The 20,211-nt window shown below is 40.4% G+C and overlaps 1 protein-coding gene across 3 annotated transcripts in view; it reads right to left on the minus strand.

The window, feature by feature from the left end:
• LOC101172488 (histone deacetylase 7) overlaps window positions 1–8,996 on the minus strand; it is a 52,113-nt gene extending 43,117 nt beyond the window's left edge. The window contains exon 1 of one of the 3 annotated variants that reach the window (XM_023955249.1): window positions 8,666–8,996. In XM_023955249.1, coding sequence (XP_023811017.1) covers window positions 8,666–8,684 — 19 coding nt within the window. In that variant the 5' untranslated portion in view covers window positions 8,685–8,996. Of the gene's footprint in view, window positions 1–1,904; window positions 2,076–2,113; window positions 2,321–8,665 lie in introns of those variants that run through there. The other 2 variants (XM_023955251.1, XM_011475572.2) reach the window with 2 other exon arrangements.
• Between the last annotated feature and the right edge of the window lie 11,215 nt (window positions 8,997–20,211).

Genomic DNA, 20,211 nt, shown 5'->3' on the forward strand with positions numbered 1-20,211 from the left:
TCAGCAGTCAGTTGAGTTGATCTTAAATCAGGAACAGGAAATGTGATCTGGGCCTCGGGCCGGTCCAGAACACTGTCCCTATTGTCAGTTCCCTGCTCTTGCCCTCACTGGGAAAAAACAGTGAGCATTAAAAGGTTATCTCTTCTGGAGAAGACCTCATAGTCTCTTTCACAGCAGTGGTTAAACAGCTGATAATGGCGCTTCAAATATTAGTGGTAATCTTTATGGAAAAAGATAAAGGGACAAATATTTTGATGCCTCCAATGGTTTGAGAAAAGTTAATCAAATTACTAACAAAAAAAACACCATTAATACATGAAGAGTTGAAAGGTTAAAACAAAAGAACAATTTTCCGTTCCTGGACGTCCCGTCTTAGACTTCCATGAAATGACAGCGAACTGTGACAAAAACAGAGGTGGTTTGTGTTGTGAAGCACCAACACATTACAGGAAAAAGGATCAAATCCTGACTGGACTCTGTCCAAGTGGAGTTTGCATAGTCTTCCCGAACGTCCACGGGTTTCCCCTAGCTACAGCAGCCGCCTCCCAACGTTTCAAAACATGGGTAATGAATTTTTTTAGAGGTTAAAAACAACATTTAGGGATGAGTTAGGCTCTGCGCAGTTCAACCTGTCACTTAGTTTTTCCAAACAAGATGAATAGAAACGACAAATGACAACAAATAGTAGCAGAAAGATACTTTTTGAGGGTTTAAACTCTTGCTGTTCCACTTTACTCAATGGGAGGTAATCTTACTTTATAATAGCTGGTCGATCTATACAGGAATGTCAAACTGAATCCGTTTTAAACCAACCTCGAGCCTTGGTTCGAGTGTTTACCTTCACACATGTGTGAGGCCATAAGTTGAGCATCCAAATGAGCAAGATTATTTTTTGTAATCTGCTATATTGCTGAAATGTATATTAAGATACAGTACTTTTTTTTAAAGTCTTGTATCTATATTTTGATCTTTTTTGTATGTACCCATTTGTGTGCATATATACATTTTCCTTGTTTTACCTTAACTTTACTTCTCGTATTCAAGTACTGTCAAAGTTTTCTTCATTCTGTTCCCTTTCATTTCTCTTGTTAAACAATGTGTGTACATTTCTTTTGTTTTTTGGTTGTTCTGGAAATAAGAAAGAAATTGAACATTTTGAAAAAATTCTTTGATGCAAACCAACTCCCTTCCTTGGGTTAGTTAAAGTCAGTAAAGCAGTAGTGGCTACTGGAAAAAAAATCCAACAGAAAAGAACAGAGGAATGGCGACGGCGGTGGCTTCTCCTGCACATGACCTGACCTCATCTTTGCAAGAAGGAACCACCATGCAGATGTGACAAAATCCCAGAAAGCCCATCTTCAATTTAAACACTGCTTGCAAAAATAGTAAATTTGACACATCAAAAATATTTCATTTTACAAAGTAAAGACTGAGAGAAAATTCAAACTTTTTGGATATTTTGTCTTTGTTTATCCTTTTTAAAAAATCAGTTGTTGCTCATATTAGAATATTATTAGAGAGTCTTTTGTTGCGCAATTACTTGTTTACTGCTGACTCAGAAGTGGGTAGTAAAGCACTTCATTTACTTAGTTACATTCGCGTAAGTAGCTTCAGGAGCAACATCAGGGGTGTTTTTCATTTTTTGTGCCATTTGTGCTATTATTCTTGACAAAACGACTGAAAACAGTGTTTATATAGTTCAAGTTGACATTCGATTATTGAAACAGGGGAATTTCCGTTTTAATCAAATTTGTTTGACCGCTGATTCCATAAGTAGATCCTAATTTAGATGGCATGTTTTTATTCAAACTTAAGCACTCCTTTCATAAATTGTAAGAAGTAGATACTTCTATTTAAGTATTATAAACTTGAAGTAAATGTATTTTGGTATGAGTGAAACCTACCATCATGGTCATGAACCATGGAAACGGAGCTGCAGTTCAGCACCAACTCACTGATTTGACACAAAAAGCAGCAGAGCAGCCAGGATCTACTTAACATTTCCAACAGAGAACACGGAAGGGAAACAAATTGTCTTTTAAAAAAAGAAAAAAGGAGACTTTTCCAGAGGAGGCGTTTGTGAGGCTCCTCCGTAACAATACGCGCCGCTTACCTTCAAAAGTGAAGTTCAGAAGTGGAGTCAGAGAGAAGCAGAGGCGGATATCAGCGTCGCCTGGCAGCCCGTATTTGACATTTTGCTGCTGCGGCGGCAGTTAGGACACTTTTCTCAGTAAAATACTTCAAACGCTTCTCCCCAGACAGTGACAGCCGCGTTTCTGTGAGGCTCTGTCCGCTCTCAGTGTGTCTGACGGCGGTAAAACTGACAATAAGGGCAGCTGGAAGTCTCGCTTTCATCGGTGAGCGCTGCTGGTGTGAGAGCTCCACCTGCCGCCGAGCTCCGCCGGTGCGCTCTGCGCATCTCGGTGCGCTCTGCGCATCCTGGAGCGCGCGCTACTCGCCCTTCATCCATGGCTTTACAATGAAGGAGAAGGACACGCAGTTCATTGAATTAAAATCAAAATTAGTTTTCTGGCACTATAAACACTAAAGTTATTTATTCACGAAAAAATATGCATTTAAACTTTCAAACTTTAAAGCGTAAAATTCAAAGAGAATTGCTGTGCTTATTTGATCACACAATGTCACAAAAACAATCAACAAAATGATTGGAGAAAAAACACACAACAAAAAAGACTTAAATATCTCAAGATTTGTGTAAACTTAAAAAAAATAGTTTGGACATTCAACTCTTATGAAATCTCTCTAATAATCAAAATCTAATATTGTTTTCATAGAGATTCATATAACTTGGTGAATCTTATTCACAAGTTTGAGAGTAAAGGCACACTGTCGGTTAACTTTGAGTTCATTTTCTTCTGTTTTATCAACATTTTATCAACTTCATTTCTCTCTGTAAAGACAGGTCCAGCTTGAGTTAGAACATTACATTTTTTACTTTTTCCCACTTCGTTTGGTTTGAAAACTGTCAATGTCACACAATACGGTGAGGAATGAAGCTGGATCCAAGACCCCATCGAATTCTGATTAATACAAATGTTCAAATTCTTAGAATTGCATTTCAGGTTGTCAACAGGTTAAATGATCTGCAGCTGCAGTCACAAGGAAAAAAGGAACAGAGAAGATTAACTGTGTCAATACGTTTCAGAGGCATGCAGACAAACAGGTTCTATATGAGACAAAATGTTCTGAATGAAACCCAGCAAGTCACCTTATGCTGCTGAACACTTCCTCTCGTAAAGATAAGAGAGGTGACTCACCTAAACAATGAGTATTGTAATGAGGTTCTTAACATTATTTTCTGCTCCATTAGTATAGAAACAGCCTAAAGCCAACTTTAGACTCACGATTCATCAAAAAAAAACAATTCAAACTTGAAGAATTCACGTAAAATTCAGTTATGTGGGCAGCCTATTCGAAAATATTAATAAAAGTAAAAATTTTGTTTTTTATTTGCCCACATCTTTCTTTTTGAGAGAGGAAGTGCAATCTTAAGATAAGTGATCCATAAGCTGTCTTTTCTCCTACAATCTTTTTTCCCACGCAGCTTCTTAAAGCTCGCCTCTGGAATGGGATAACCTCTTCAAAAAGAAACACAAACCAACGGTAAATCGTGGAGATAGTAGTTACATAAAAGAAGATAAAGGCTGTTTAAACTTGACTGGAAACATTCTCAGTTTTACACAAAGAACTGAGATTTTATTTTGGTGAGATAAGACATTTTTAATGATTATGCAACATTCTTTTATTGTTGATAATCCAGGTTTTCTTTTTTAAGTTCCACTCCGACGACCTATTTTCAAAGCGTTCAGCGGTCTTTTAATTATGATGATGCCACTTGTAGCCAAAATCAGAAAAACCTGTGTCGTTTTCTAGGACATAGTTTCTGCGGAGCGGCAGGAGTTTATCAGAAAGTTACCTCTGATTGTGGGCGAGATTGTTGGTGAAGAGCAACTCCACCCCCATTCTTGTTGGTGAGAGCTCTCTGATTCCGGGCTTTCCTGCTAGCTTACAGCCCCACACAACCCTAACTCAACATTGCGAGTGCAAAGAATAGGGCGACAAATATCGGAATTATTCAGATGTACAGTTGTAAACGTGACGCTAGGCGTAGACTACATTGATCTGAAAAGTGGATTATTCGGAACGGAGTGGAGCAGGGAGTTTGTGGCCCGCCCATCGTACTTCAATTTCTAGGTCACAACTACCACTTTTTTGAAAAGACATATTCAGAAATACAAATTTAAGCTTATTTTTCTTGAAATATGTCCTCTCTCATCAGAAAAAAGCTACAGGAACACCACTTTCATCAGATTTACAAACATGCAGAATCCTTATTGCTTGTTCTTACTGAGATTTTATTGAGTCTTGCAGTCATCACTCTGCTTGTGGCCGTTCTCTGCCAAATAAAGTCAGCAGATTTTTAATCTAAGTGAGCAACTCAAACAGTGAAGTGCACCGGTTTTTTCTTCGCATGTGACCCAGACTGCTCTGGCCTTTGAGGGACCCGCTAAGTTTTTGTGCTGAACATATTGGACTGAAGGGCTAATTCGTTCCCTGAGATGACAAAAAAGGCAGAACAAAAATAAGAAATGGTTTTACTGTCAAATAATTTTAACTTGCAAAGCATTTTTCATTGGAAGACAAAAATATGTTAAATTCCTAAATCAAGTTTTTCATGTGATTTCATGTTTAATTTCCTTTTCTAAGTTTTTTTTTTTTTCCCCAGCAGGTAATGTTTTACATTTCTGATGCTTTTGTTTGCATTCCAATGTACTATGTGGTCTTTTTGGTCTGTTCTTGTAAGTAAAAAAAAAAACTCACACAAGAAGTAAAAGTGTCTTTTATCAAATCCTTTTTAATCCCTGCCACAGTTATCGCATTGCCAGGGCTGTAATTGAGCAGAACTGCAGGCTCCAGTTGGTGTGTGGGCCTGTCAAACCACAACATGAGTTTTGCTGGAAATATTGGCCGAAAGATTTTGGACTTCTCAAAAGTGTGAAAATAAATGCATGTCAGTAAAAGTTGTCAAAGTCGGCCAGAAATGCCCTGGAATGGTTACTGATAGCAGCTGCATAAAAGAGGATTTTTCTGTTTTTGAAAAGAAAAGTGAAATTCAGAAGCACGAAGAGGAGAAATGACCCATGGAGCATATGTGGGTAGGACTCAGAGGTGGAGGCTTGTGGCAGTGGGACTCGCTCTTCTTCCAGTCACAGGAAGCCGGTAGGAATGAGAAGAATGCAGTCAGGCAATATGCTGATAGAGGGAGCAGCAGTTGCATGGCAGATTGCCAGAGAAAAGGAAAAAGTAAAGGGGAAAGACAGAACATTTCCAGAAAACATCAGGGTGGAGAAAGTTGGGGTGCACGAGCTAAAACGGCTGAAGAATTCTTACCTACGAAAATAATCACTCCTTTGTGGATTTTGCCTGTGCACTGGGTGCTAGTGCAGCTATTTTCTTGTTGAATTTCTGATTTGATGATAAATAGATTTCTGCCTGAATTATAAGTAATAGCTGCGCAGAGTTTTAGCTTCTTCTTTTTATATGTCCCGAGGGTTAATTCAACTGTTCAGTCATCCAAAAATACATGTGAAAAATGCATTGCATTGATATAAGCCGCTATTCCTGGGGAAATCTGGATTTTCTTTACCTTGTCTTTCACCGTTTTCTGTTTTTTTGTCTGTTTTACTTTAGAAAATGTTTTTTTTTTAAAATATAGTTGAGATTAACGTCAAAATAAAACTATTACTTTAATGGGTTAATGAAAAAGTAAGTTATATAAATGCAGGTGTTCATCACTTGTAGTCTTGCCATCAAACTTTAGCTCTAAAGTTAATTTATGTTGCAATATGCAGCTCTGATAATCCTAATTAATAGTTTTCAGGAAGAGCCCAATGTTTATTTGTTTACTAAAAGCTTTCAGAAATGTATAACTCAACAAACTTTATAGTTTTACAATTGATGTTTAAAAAAATGTTCCAAATTTTATTTAAATGTAAAATCAATTAGAGGACATCACTGCTATCAAAATTCATTACAAAAAATCCTAGAGAAACGATAAGAAATACAATATTTTAAAAAAGTCAGTTAAGCAAAACAAAACGGAAAATTTTGAACATGCCTTGGTAAAAATGTGAAATGTGTATAATGTGAAAGTTATTCAACTGAAACAGGAGAGACGAGAATTACATTTACTCTGTTGGGAAAAGACAGAAAAAACATCTAAGTTCTTCCCCTTAAATGCTCTTTGTCTATTTTGATTTTATGAATGAATGTAACCCGATAATTAATCCTATCATATTTGATACATTTCTGAAACTGCTATCTTCTTGCACATTGTTCATGTTTCATGCCCTGTAGTTCATCATCATTCCACTAGGGGCAGTAGAAGGGCTTTTCCTGGTCATTTCAAAAAAAGCTGCTTCTGTGAAATCTCAAAAACACTTCTGGCAGGGAACAGAGGGAACAGTTTTTAGGATGCAAAATTATCTAAAAGGACTGAGTATACGGTAAATTTTTTTCTTGTTCAGTTTTGCCTTGTATTGTTGTTCATTCTTTCTGTCTTACTTCACCTGCAGATCTCCACCTGTCTGCAGAGTCCAGGTTAGTGATAAAAGCAGGTGGTTTAGATTAGTAAATTTTATGAAAAAGTAGAAACAAGTTTGGAAGCAGACAAAGTCCTAAACTGTGGCTAGAAAGCAAACAATAATAAAGAAATTAAGTCACCTTTTTTTTCACCTTAAATGGAAATTCTTTGTCTTTTCTGTGGTTATGTACAGCAAACATTAAAATATACCTGAAATGAAGGAAGTTGAGATGATAGAACTATGGTTTTGGAAGAACACAATGCTTTAATCATCTAAACTCAGGTTGCAATAACTGCGGGATGGATTTGGTCCCACCATGGTGTAGCTAGCAGCTCCAAGGTATACAGCTTTGAACTACAATGGCGCCGATGGCGCGCTCACAGTGGCGGGGAGCCTGTCGAACTTCTCTGACACCAAAGCAAGGTGTGACCACAGAGGAGAGCGATGGCGCTTCGCACACGTCTAGATTCTCTGGAAACCGACTGTGACACTGGTAAGTTCTGCTTTGCGACGCCTCCACATTCTCATGTGAGCACGTGTGGGAAAAGTTCAGAACAATGAAAGCGTGCATGCAAGGCTCCAAATGTGGATCATACATGTTGATTTGAACTATTGTGCAGTGTTCGGTGGTGATTTCACCAAACCAACACTGTCGCTGAACAGAACAGGGTCACGACGAACGTCTTTTCTCCTTTGATTCTAATTTACAAAATAAGGAAGAGGCAACATTTAAAAAGCATTTTTTAAAAGTCTGTTGTAGCAGATTTTCAGTTAGGTGAAAGTAAATCCCAAAACTTAACGTTTAACTGCTTTTTTCTTTACTTCAGAGGAAGTAATGTTCTCGTCCACAAGGGGGTGCTGTTCAGATTTCTGTTCTGCAGCTTGTTTTGCGTTTTTTTTGTTTTGCTCTTAAATGTCTTTGATTTCAGATTCTGAAGTTGAAAACTAGCTTTTAGTTTGTCTTATCTCTAAGTCAAAAAAAGTTGTATAAGCAAAGGTATTTTGACAAAAAAAGGGGCTTCTTCACATGTATAGATTTGGAGAAAGTTGCAGATTTAAAAAGGAAACGCAAGGTTTTAGGGGTCCTTGTGTGGCGCTGGTGGGTGTGCAGACACACAGCTGTGAGCCGAGGCTAAAAGAGGGAGAGTTTATTACCCAGAGAGCTGCCTCTGTTCGCTTAACCTGCTGCCCCCTTGACCTTTTCCAACCCAAACAAAGCAGAAGTCCAAGACGCTCTTCTTATTTCTCTGATTTTACTCCTTTTTCCTTTGCTGTAGGATTTCAGCGGATCAACCCTCTGACAATCCCAACTTTTTAAGTTTGTCTCATCGATTCAATCCAAACAGAAATAACTGATAAACCAAAAGGCTTCTATAAACCAATCCAAACAAAATGACGCAAACAATGTTTTTGTCCTGCAAAAATCAAGTGTCCGGTTTGCTGGCAGACCTTGTCTCATAAATCAGGAGTAAGATTTTTGTTTTAGCAGAGGGAGAGTTTTATCCAAATGCAAGAAAATGTATAGGAATGAGGAAAATTTAAAGCTGTAACAGGTTTGGAACATGAGGCAGAAGACGTCATTTCTTCACATATTTACATTTCCACACAAGAAAAGGAAGCAGTGTTTTTTTTCTTTGTCTTTTTTTGCTAGCAGAGGCTGAAAGTCTATCTAGAAAACAGCAGAAGATGTGAAAACCAATAGTTCTTGTCTGCCTGCATCACTGCTGAGAAGCACTTTCCTCTTTCCCTGACACTTCCTCGTCTCATGCTTTCCTGAGTGAGGGATTTGTTTCTAATAATTGCCCCTTCTCTATTCTGGGGCTTTGGGAAGCAAGCAAATGCTACCACAACCACAAACATAACTATAAGAAGAACAGCAGATCATTTCCCATGAATTAAAGATGAAACAAAAACAACAAATCCGAATTCTCTTGTCTGAACAAACCAAAGTGTGCGTAAAACGCTCTGTAGGAAATGTCATTGTGATGTCGGGTGACCCACACAGACAAAGTTTTTGATACAGCTGCTGATAGTTAACCCACAAACGCACAAACTCTTACCAGTTTTGGGTGATGGCATTCAAGCGGACGTCCCTCCCTGCTCCCTCAGAAGTCCAGTCAGTAAGAAGAGAGCTCCTGCTCTGACAGAGGAGGTGCAGAGCTGGAGTCTGTATGTGTGCTGACAAAGGGAGTCACGCAGTCACTCTGCTTGGCATGGCAAGCTCCCTTGACTTTTTGGTATCATGCACTTCCTCTCATGTGAGAGCTTTTTTCTTTTTTCCCCCTCTCAACCTAATCACACCCCAAACTTTCCTTTTCAGAGAGGATACAGTTGCTCGCTTGTATCATCCCCTCCAGTAACTTTCTGGTAATGCAAGCCTTTCACTGAAAGCTCTGAGAAAAGGAGGGGACAGCACTGTAGGGACTGTGCACGCCCGTGCATGCACGCTCCTGTGTGTGTGTGTGTGTGTGTGTGTGTGTGTGTGTGTGTGCAATAGCGACAGATTGAGCAGTCACTTGTATCTGGCAGACAATAGCAGGAAATGTGGCTTTGGGATAAAAAGAAAGTACCTAGAACTGGAATGAAAAATCTAAATCAAGTGTGAAGTGAGAAAGGAGTCAATGTAAATACAAAAAAGTTGACATGTTTTGGTGATTTTGACATTTTGCTTTAGTTTTTCTTCATCTAACAGTATTTAAGAATGAAGGTAAATATGAAGAGGACAAAAAGCAAAACAGTTTTCCCTACTTCTCTAACAAAATAACTTGAAATATTGCACAGTAAAAACACAAGAGGAGCATTCAGTTTGATGACTTGCACAAAGCGACATATTTCAATTTCCCAATTACATTTCAGCCCAGGAAGCTGGTGATTATGCAGAGAACAGATCCATAGTGTTGGAGCTCATCGTGGATCACGCCTGATCCCAGCTCCCTGAAAACATTCTGCGAAAGCAGCTGCCTTCATCATCAACTTCTTTCGTTTTCATTTCTATGTGGCTAAATTCACTGGAAACATTGGTTATAACAACATGATGTGTAATCATACACTCTGGCACTGTAATTTGGCTAAATGCATGTTTCCTCCGAAATAAAGCGGAAAAGACAACCTAGTGCAAGCTGGGTTTTTTGTCTGGTTTGTTATGGTGGAGATTTGTGAGGAAAACTGTTTTCATTCATGTTAAAGTGCAAAAGTGCGTTTGTCAATTTCCACATAGATCAGGCATTTTCATACAAACAATCCACAGAATAAATGGCTTCTGACTCTCAGTTTGCACATCATTCTTTGCAGCAATCTGTGTGTTTTGTTTTTTACTGTAAGAACTCAAATTGTTCTGCAAATACAAAATGACTCCACATTTTGTTTTTGCACAGGGAAGTAGAGCGTGCACAAACACAAACCTAATCTGCCTTGGAGTTTTTTACGGACACCTTTAAAGTCTGTTTTCAAAGCGTTTCCAGTGGTCTTTTAATTACGATTATGCCATTTTGAGCCAAAATCCATTCATTGAAAATTCCCCCCTGAATTGTGAGTGGGACTGTTGGTGTGGTGTAAACTTGACTTCATTTCCCATCATCCTATTCTTTACTTGCTCTCGCGCCAGCTTACAGCCCTTTAAAACCCCCAGCTAGCTCTGCAACAAAAATGGCGAGCAGTATCCAGACGTACAGTTTTGAGGCAGAAGACGAGGAAAACAAAGACGGATGTGGATTTATTGATCCCACACGTGAGAAATTTGTGCATTGCCATAGCAGCTTGTAATCATAAAGAAAAAAGCGAGTATCATGAGATAAATAAAACAAGAACATGTTCAAAACACCAAAAACAGAATTTTCTTTGGAGTGGATCTTTAAAAATTCCCCTTCTAGTTGCTCATGGCTCGGAGCTTGTGGCCCGCCTGGAGTATTTTCCACCTCACAATCAAGCTCTTTTTGAAAATGCTCTTTTTTCGTCTACTGCTGATTCACAACGATTTGAATAAACACCAAGAAATGCAATTTAGAGCTTGATTTTCTTTATTTGTTATCAGAAAAATGCCACAAGAACATGTTAAAAACACAATTTTCATCAGAGCCAGGCAGTTCTGCTAACGCACACTGCTGTGTGGTCCAGTTCTCTCTGCTGCTGCGGTAGCACCCCCAGATTACCTCAGATTAGACGTAACTTCATCCTTTGGGAAAACATGCTGACCAAAGGGAACTCATGTTTGGGGGTCATGACCCTCCAGAGAAAACCTAAGCCTGGCTCTTTTGATCTTGATTTCTCATCAAATAAACCAGAAGAGGTTTTTAAAGCTAAAATATAAATGTTTTAAACAAAAAGTTTTTTTGTTTTCTTTTAAATGAGTAGTTCAAGGGTCTGCGACTTCCAACACTTGAAAATAGCCATTTACCCAATAGGAGCCACAAAGTCTCACCAAACTCTTTTGAAAAATAAGACACTGATTTGCATCATGTTATTATTACTATTATAATAAATTTATGTGTATTATTGTTTTTTGGCATAATCAAAACGTCGACATAAAGACAAAAATCGCCTTTTTTTCCAAATATAAAACATTTTTTAACTCTAGATAGAGGTTTGCGTGACTCCCTTTCAATATAAAAGCCACCCATTTTCACAAAAGATCATCTCAGCGGAGCCAATGTAGGTACTGTAATATCAGCAGTGATAAACACTAACAAAAAATAATATTCACAATTAATTTGATTATTGTTTGTGCATCTCAGCCAGAATTTTATAAATCTAACCAACCTAAATTAATCTGTAATTTGTTCAATTATAGAAAATCGATTTTATAGTCCAAATCATCCTAGTATGACTTCTGGTTGTGCTTACTGGCCTTCAATTGATTTAATGTGGTGCACAGCGCTAAAAAAGTTTGTTAAAATGTCAGAAATGTAGGATTTGTGTTATTTTTGATAGATCGTGGAGGATTACGGTTACTTAGGATCCACAATGAAGCGATAAAAGAGCCACATCTGGAGCCTCAGGTTGCAGATCCCTGGACTATAATTTATCAGGATGTCCATCTAAATTCTATAATATCAATTCAAAAACCATAGAACCAAATTCTCACAGTGATTCTGAGCCCTGAATGGATACAAACGGCTAACCTGTTCTGACCCGAATGCGAAAAAGGAAAAAGAGAAAAAAGGACTGATAAGGGTTCTGAGTCCTTGAGGAATACAATGAGATCGGCATCATCTGTAAACTGGGTTCACACAGAACATTTTTGCACTCTAAGTATCAATGTGTGGGCAAAAAATGTCCCTTTCTCTGTAGTAGAACGCAGACAACAAATTAAAAGCACCAGATTATCAGCTTCAGAGCTTTTTCTGTAAATCAACGGAGGCATTTGTAAATATAAAGGTATTCACTAAAAAATTGGTATATAATTTATAATTTAACACTAGGCTTACTAATTAAACAGCATGACTTTTACAATAATTACATGCCCAAGAAGCTACAATTCTAGTTGTTTTTCTTTGTTATTCTTTCAAATTTCCCATCCAAAGTGCATAATATGACTTTTTATGGACTTTCTTTTGTAATATTTTTCAGAGGTTAAACTTTAAAAACATTTCAAATGCTGCAGACTACAGTTGAAACTCACATTTAAAGTGTTTTTTTGTTTTTTGGTTTAGTCCGTCACATGCTTGCTTTGGTAAACATGTTAAGCAGAAGCACCAGTGCTGCTTTCCAAAACACAAATGCTGACAAGTAAACTGGGATGAGTCACTATTGAAGAAACACCAATAAAAGAGTCAAGGGAACCCAGCTTGTGTCCAAGGCTGTTGTACTTCTCTGCTCTCAGTCCGTCTGAGCGGCAAGTCGAGCCGTCTCCTGCAGGATGGGGGAGCTTCCTGAGAGGTCACGGTTGTTCCAGCCAGACCAAACACTGGCTAATTGCTTTGTTGTTTGTCGGGTCAGTGCCTGTTTTTGTGTTGAGCTTTTCCTTTGTTTGGCATTCCCAAGCATATTACCTGAGACTGTGCCTAAAAGATGGGGAGGACAGGGAGAGCGGAAGCTTGAAGAATGGACCACAGAAGGGGGAGATGGGGGGTGAGAGGGGTCAAGAACTTAAAAATATGAATGCAGCGGTTGCAAGATGGATGTTGGGCTTTGGACGCGAAGGGGGCCCTGACTTTCTTGGTCTCCTAAACTAAAAATAGCTGGAATAGGAACGTGCCTTTGGGACCCAAGGGGAGAGGCCTTGAGGGACGGAGCAGCAGGATCCGGAGTTAGTGGTGAGAGACAAACAGCTGGGGGGGGGACAAGCTGGAGCTCGGCCGCATGCAGCTGTACGCTGTCTTTCAAGCCTTTACGTTGTCAAACTGCATCCCTCTTTTTCACACACACAAAAAAAAAAAAAGATGGGTTCACGACAGCCCTAAAGAATGAAAGAATGTGCAACAAGAGGCAAGGGAACAGCTGTATGAAGCAAGGCAAAAAAAAAAAAAAAAAGGAGGGTGGGGGCAGTTGATTCACAGAGAGGGGGGTGAGGGACAGCCACAGAAAAAGATGGCCAAACAGGGAATGGGTGTGTGTCCGCTTCTCTGAGTCGGGGCGGTGGGCTTTCTCTGGAAACAACAGATTTATCGGTTCAAGTTGAGCTTAATCAAATCCAGAACTTTCTGGCTGCGACTGGAACCCCAGCAGATGTTTGGCTCAGCTGTTGCAGAACTGATTCACTCTGGGGTCAATGTGCCTTCTGTGAAGTGGGCTCTCTGTGATAAAACAGCCTTGGGAACAGCCCTGAAATGCTGAATGAACAATCTCAGTTCAAGGACGACAAACCGCAATTCATTTCACAAAAGTGTGCTCTGCAAACTATTTGATACTTGAAATGATTTTAAACTTTGTTTTTTAGAAATGTATGATGTTTTAACTTCTCTTTGTTCTACTACGCCATTCCAAGCTTTTATCAAAATCAGCACAGCCAGGAATTGTTTTGCCTCATTAAGAGCAAAATGAATTTTTTGAGCTTTTAAGTGCATTATAATGTTCATTCCTCACAAAAGGAAACCCCAAAGCGGTGTTTTGATCCATTCATCTCTGGGCATTCTTCTAAAACCTGCTCTATGAGCACCAGACACCCCCTCAATCCACAAAAATGAGCAGGTCTTCACAAGCTGACGTAGATAAGTGAGGCACAGCCCCTTTCAGGAAGAGTCTGCATTGCCAGCACCGCCCCCAGGCTAACACACGCGCCCACTTTATCCACGGAGCTAGCTGTGTTTGGCAAAAACGCTTTCCTTTTAAATGCACGATATGAACATCCATCTCTGCAAAAGTTTGGATGTTTGTTCTTGTGGACAAAACGCAGACATGCTGCCAAGGCCGGCTCTAGGATGACGTCATGAAATGGGTGGCAGCGTCTAATGAAAATGAAAGCCGAAAATAACTATTCAAAGTGCCAAAGATAATGGATTACATGGATATTGTTTAGTACGAAAGACTTGAGAATAGCTTGGTATTAGAGGCCCTTTAAAATTAATAAAAATTCTTTTGCTCCATATTCTCGACAACAGATAAACGGAAGTGCGAAAGCCACAACTTTATATACGCATCTCGTGAAAATCACGCACCATCGCGTAAGATTTACATAATATGTAGCGATAAACTACATCAAATATGCATAAACTGTGTTATTCCCAACCAACCAAAAATTTGAAACAGCTTAAAACCGAATTCATGTAAAGACCCGTCATCCGAAACCCTCGACGGACATCTGAGCAAAGCCGCCAATGACGAACCTAAGACACACTTGTGAATTAAGTATCACCAAAGACCAAAATTTCCTACATGGAAATAGCGCAAATTGTACGTAGTGGCTGTGTGACACGGCCTTCCGACACAAGAAAAACCTCAAATTGTTCTGTAATCTTTGGTTTAAATAAAATATTTGAAAGTTCAATAAATGTTGACAAGTTAGACTGAAATTCATTGTCATCATAGGAAACACAAATGTAGATTTACCTTCAAAGAAGAAGTGCTACTTTTCGATTTCATGAGGATTTATTAAGCTGGGCCTACTTGTACTAAGATTGTAATCTTTCTTTGTTCTCATTTTGTTCTAAAATGCGTCATTTCCACTTATTACACTAGTCACTGTACTCAAAATGAAATACAATTACGTTCACAAATCCTCAAAAAGTATAAACCACGAAAAAATACTATAATATTTCATTTGAAATAAATCCAACAGCTTTTTTAGTTTCGTTTTTCCCTTTTTGAATGCTTTTGTCTAAACTCCTTGTTCCTACATTTTTTTTCTTATTATAAGATTTTTTTGTTAAATAAAAATATCCGCTTCATGGAAAAATAAATTTACTATCTATTGATTTTCTCAAGATTAGAGTTCTTTTCCTATTTTTGGGCCACCTCTTTTAACCCTTGTGCTATCCGATGACCCCACCCTTACGTTGACGTGTTATTCCTACCATGACAAAGGTGGATAAAGGTGGAAAGATTTCATGTAATCCATGGACACCAGTGAAGATCACAAATCATTGAAGAAAAAAGGTTCAGCGCACTGTCTAGTGGGTCTAGATGACCTCACTTAAACCTTTTAAAGTGCCTAGGATAGCACAAAGGTTACGAGAATAAGTAGGGGGTTGCAGAAAAAAAAGACTTAAAATTTGTCTGTAAAAAAAAAAATACTTGCCGTTTAATTTTGTTATGGACCAATTTCTAATTCACACTGTCGAGTTTTTCTTTGAGTTGTCTCAGATAGTGCTCTGTCAACAAACACCTGGATCGCAAGTTTTTTTTCTCTCTCCATTGTTTAGAGAATTTTTGCCTCTGAGGCTTCTCTTCTTGTGAAATCCCCTCCGCATGAAGATACCGCCACCATGGTGGTTGTAAATGACACTCTTCGTAGCTTCAAAAGAGTGTGTGTTGGTGAATTGGTGCGCGTGCTTGAGATGAAGGTTGTACAGAGGCCACATGTCACAGTGCACCTGTGTACTGACGGAAATGCAGCTCCCCCAAAACCACAACATGCACAAGTACACACTGGCCACCTGTACTGTCTCTTATAGGACTTGTAACACTTGAGTTGTGTTGACACCTTTCTCACTGCAACCATGTCCCTCATCATAAATTATAAATGTACACTGCCAATTTCTTCAAGGTGAAGTAATGTAAGTGTTTAAGTAATCATATTTAATAGTTTAGTAAAAAAGTTTTTCTTTTGTTTCTTTAATAATGGTGCGGTGAGGAGGTTTTTCTTCAAACTTCCTGCACCTACTTCGGTATTGATAGGGTCTCCCTGGTGGGCTCCTACAGGTAGATTTGTTCATTTTTTTCATTCATTTTCTATTCCATTTAGTCCCTTTCGGGGTCACGGGGTTGCCGGAGCCTATCCCAGCCACTTGTGGGCGAGGGCAGGGGACGCCCTGGACAGGTCGCCAGTCTGTCGCTGGGTAGAATGTCCACAATCACACACCCATTCACAGTCACACTGACAACTTAGAGTTGCCAATTAACCTATGAAGCATGTTTTTGGATGGTGGGAAGAAGCCGGAGATCCCGGAGAGAACTCACGCATGCACGGGGAGAACATGCAAACTCCACACAGGAAGCTCCCCCATTGACGTTGTGTTTTTCATGTCCCCCAGCCGGGACTTGAACCGGGGGCCTTCTTGCTGTGAGGCAATAGTGCTAACCACTGCGCCACCGTGCAGCCACAGGTAGATTTGCTTTTTAAAATAAATTAAATTAAAGAAAACTAAAAAAAAATAAGCAGGTAGATTTGCTTTTTTTAAAACCTTCCGTCTATTTTTCCAAACCTACAGTAGTCCTGACTGGGGTCTTGGTGTTGCTGGAGCCTACCCAGCTACTGAAATGAGAACGTTGGTACACTCTGGACAACTCTCCAGTCAGCACAGTGACAAACAACAACACGTTCTCACATTTACACTTAAATAGAATTGTAGAGTCACCAATCTGCCTATGGAGCCTGTTTTGGGACAGTGGGAGAAAACCGGAGATCCCAGAGAAAACCCACAAAAGGATGAGGAGGGCATGTAAAGGCTGCACAGAAAGGTCCCAGGCGGGATTTGAACCAGGACCTTCTCGCTGTGGGGTGAGAGTGCAAATCACTACATTGTTCATCCCGTTTTAAAACCATCTTTATCAAACATACATTGTAGTTTTTTTTTATTACTTAATATAACAATATTTTTTTCTTTAATTTGTCTTGACGTTTCTCTTTTTCTTATTTCAAAATACTTTATGAATTGGGGGCTTGTCCGGGATGGATTGAATTTTTATGTTTGGCAAAAGTTGAATTTAGTATTTTGGTTAAAGTTTGCTTTTGTTGGTGTGCAGTTAGTTGTGTTTCCTCAAAGCTGGAATGCCCTGGCTTAAATCCCGGTTGGGTCCTTTCCGTGTGGAGTTTGCATGTTCTCCTTCTGCATGCGTGGGTTTTCTCGGGGCACTCTGGTTTAATCTGGCAGTCCAAAAACTTGCTTCAAATGTTGATTGGTTACTCTAATAAAATCCCATGAGCATGTATGGCACTGGCAGATTGGCAAACTGTCCGGGGTGTAGCCCACATTTCCAGCTGGGACAGGCCCCAGCAACCCCTGTGACCTTGCAAAGGACGAAACAAGAAAAGAAGATTTTTAGATGAAAACATTAGCGGTTGAAGAACATGCTGACCCCACACGTTATGACAACTTAGCTGAGAAATGTGTTGGAATACAAAGCCAACCTTTGGATAAGTATTGTTACCTTCAAACCCTTGAGATCTTACAGCTGCTGCTGATAAAAGACAGAGCGGCCCTTTGTTTGTCCTAACAGATCTAGAAAAAAAACATTGTCTGATGAAAGCACATGGCTCCTGAAGCAACATGGTCGTTTCTGACAATAACTGGAGATCCTTTCCCTTGTCACTCTTCAAACTTATTAGTGACAAGCTGTGATATGGACAGGAAATCAGGCACAATCATAGCAAAATGAATTTCAATGGGAAAGTCAAGAAAGTTAAGAAAAATAAAATTGGGGATTCAACACCAAGATGATGTTTAGAAGCTATTTTCTCATCGTGCTGGCTTTTTCTAAAAGTTAGGTGGGTTTTTTCTCTTACCTCAGTCTCATCTGTGTTCGTTATTTCTGTCTGAATGTAGGGCAATGTGCCCACAGCATGACAAAAAGTATGACAGTTGTACCTCTGTCTCCAGCTGTGATCAGAAACGCTGTGGCTTTACAGTGAAAAGGCTGCAGAGGCACGAAAACCCTGCAAAATGAACAAAACGCAAAAGTTAGCAAGCCACAAAAAGGGAGTAATGCAACATTAACCAACAAGAGGAGGCATAGAGACATTCACCCATTTAGGATGCTGATATCTGAACTAGACTGAGGGAGGCTTGTTTACTCAGACAGGTGCTGACCTGGTCTGTCCAGCAAGCTGCGTCCATCACAAACAGCTGATGGTGACACATCATTAAAGACAAAAAACCCTCTGAAGAAGACAGGAGGTCAAGAGTCAAAGATGTTTATCCGAGTAAACAGTTTCAACATAAAGAACTAAGTACTTTTTAATTCCGCATCCCACTGATGTTTTCTATGGTGACTTTTCAGGAGTCACCATAGACTGCCGCTTAGACTGCCGGTACCAGTCAGCGGCCTCTGGAGTCCCACAGGCCAACCAGGCCTGGTAGGACTCTATTTCAGCTTGACGGCATTCCTTACTTCCGGTGTCCACCACCGGGTTTGGGGGTTACCGCCGCGACCGGCACCAGAGACCTTGCGGCCACAGCACGCAGCAGCGGCAGAGACAATAGAAGTGGAAAACATGGTCCACTCGGACTCAATGTCCCCAACCTCCCTCGGTACCTGTCTGAAGTTCTCCCAGATGTGGGAGTTAAAGACTTCCCTAACGGAGGGCTCAGCCAGACGTTCCCAGCAGATCCCCACTGTGCGTTTAGGTCTCCCGAGTCTTTCCGGCCTCCTTCCCCGCCAGCGAATCCAACTCACCACCAGGTAGTGATTGGTGGACAGCTCTGCCCCTCTCTTTACCCGAGTGTCCAAGACACAAGGCCGAAGGTCGCCTGAAACAACTACAAAGTCGATCACTGACCTCCTGCCCAGGGTGTCCTGATGCCACGTGTATTGATGGACACCCTTGAGCTCGAACATGGATTTCATTATGGACAAACTATGACGAGCACAGAAGTCCAATAACAAAACACCGCTTGGGTTCAGATCAGGGAGGCCATTCCTACCAATCATGGCCCTTCAGGTGCCACTGTCATTGCCCACGTGGGCATTGAAGCCTCCCAGGAGGACAATGGAGTTCCCCGTTGTGGCACTTTCCAGTACCCCTTCGAGAGATGCCAAAAAGGCCAGGTAATCCAAACTGCTATTCGGCCCGTAAGCTGAAACCACAGTCAGAGACCTGTCCCCCACCCGAAGGCGGAGGGACAAGACCCTCTCGTCCACCGGGGTGAACTCCAACACTTGGCAGCTGAGATGGGGGCTCACGAGTAAGCCCACACCAGCCCGCCGCCTCTCACCATGAGCAACTCCAGAGTGGTAGAGAGTCCAACCTCTCTCTAAGGACTAAGTTTCAGAGCCTAGGCTATATGTAGAGGCGAGCCCAACTATATTTAGACGGTATCTCTCAACCTCTCGCACAAGCTCAGGCTCCCTCCCTCCCAGTGATGTGACGTTCCATGTCCCGTATGCCAAGTTCCATGACCGGGGTTTGGGTCGCCGAGGCACCCGCCTTCGACTGCCACCAAAACCACATTGCACCAGCCCCTTTTGAGGTCTCCTACGGGTGGTGGGCCTATGGGAGAGTGGTCCCACATTGTTCCTTTGGGCTGAGCCCGACCGGGTTCCGAGGGAAGGGTCCCGGTCACCAGGCGCTAGCTTGCGAGCCCCAACCCAGGGCTGGCTCCAGAGTGGGGCCCCGGTGACGCCAATACGGGCAACGTAATTGGGTCCTGGGTTTGATTCTTCATCAGAGGCTTCTGAACCGCTCTTTGTCTGACTTGTCACCCAGGACCTGTCTGCCATTAAACAAAACAGACTGAAATCTGCATTGACACAAAATAATTAATGTTCAATTTGTTGTAGATTACATGAACAGCATGGTCACAGGTGACAGAAAATAGAATAGAAACTTGACCATAACATATTTTCACCATTTTTTCTAAACCATCAATATGGTCTACATAGACCAAAAGGACGCACAAAAAAATAGCTTTGAATGACCTCCTTATAAGGATTTGCAAAAAAGGTAATGGTGTGCATGACAGCAGATGCAAAAGATGACCTTAATAAACATGACAGCAGCTGGTGAAAGGCCTGCTTTCCGCTGTAACACAAACTAGAAAATGGCTTCAAAGGAAGCTGCTGGTTTTCTGTCATCTAATCATCTTTTGTAAAAACAATTTTGATCGTATTCAGCCAAACTAATTATACTTGACTTTCATAAACTAACTTTTCATTGGGTTTTCTCACCAATTTTAAGGCTCTTCTCTGAAAATCTTTTGCTTTCTATTAGAAAAAATTAAAAGAAACTGAAGTTTAATTTAGCTGTGAATTTCAACGTTCTGTTTATTAAAAACTGTGATTCCTTAGAATTCTT

The sequence above is a fragment of the Oryzias latipes genome, chromosome 5 (genome assembly GCF_002234675.1).
Source record: "Oryzias latipes chromosome 5, ASM223467v1".
Lineage (NCBI taxonomy): Eukaryota > Metazoa > Chordata > Actinopteri > Beloniformes > Adrianichthyidae > Oryzias > Oryzias latipes.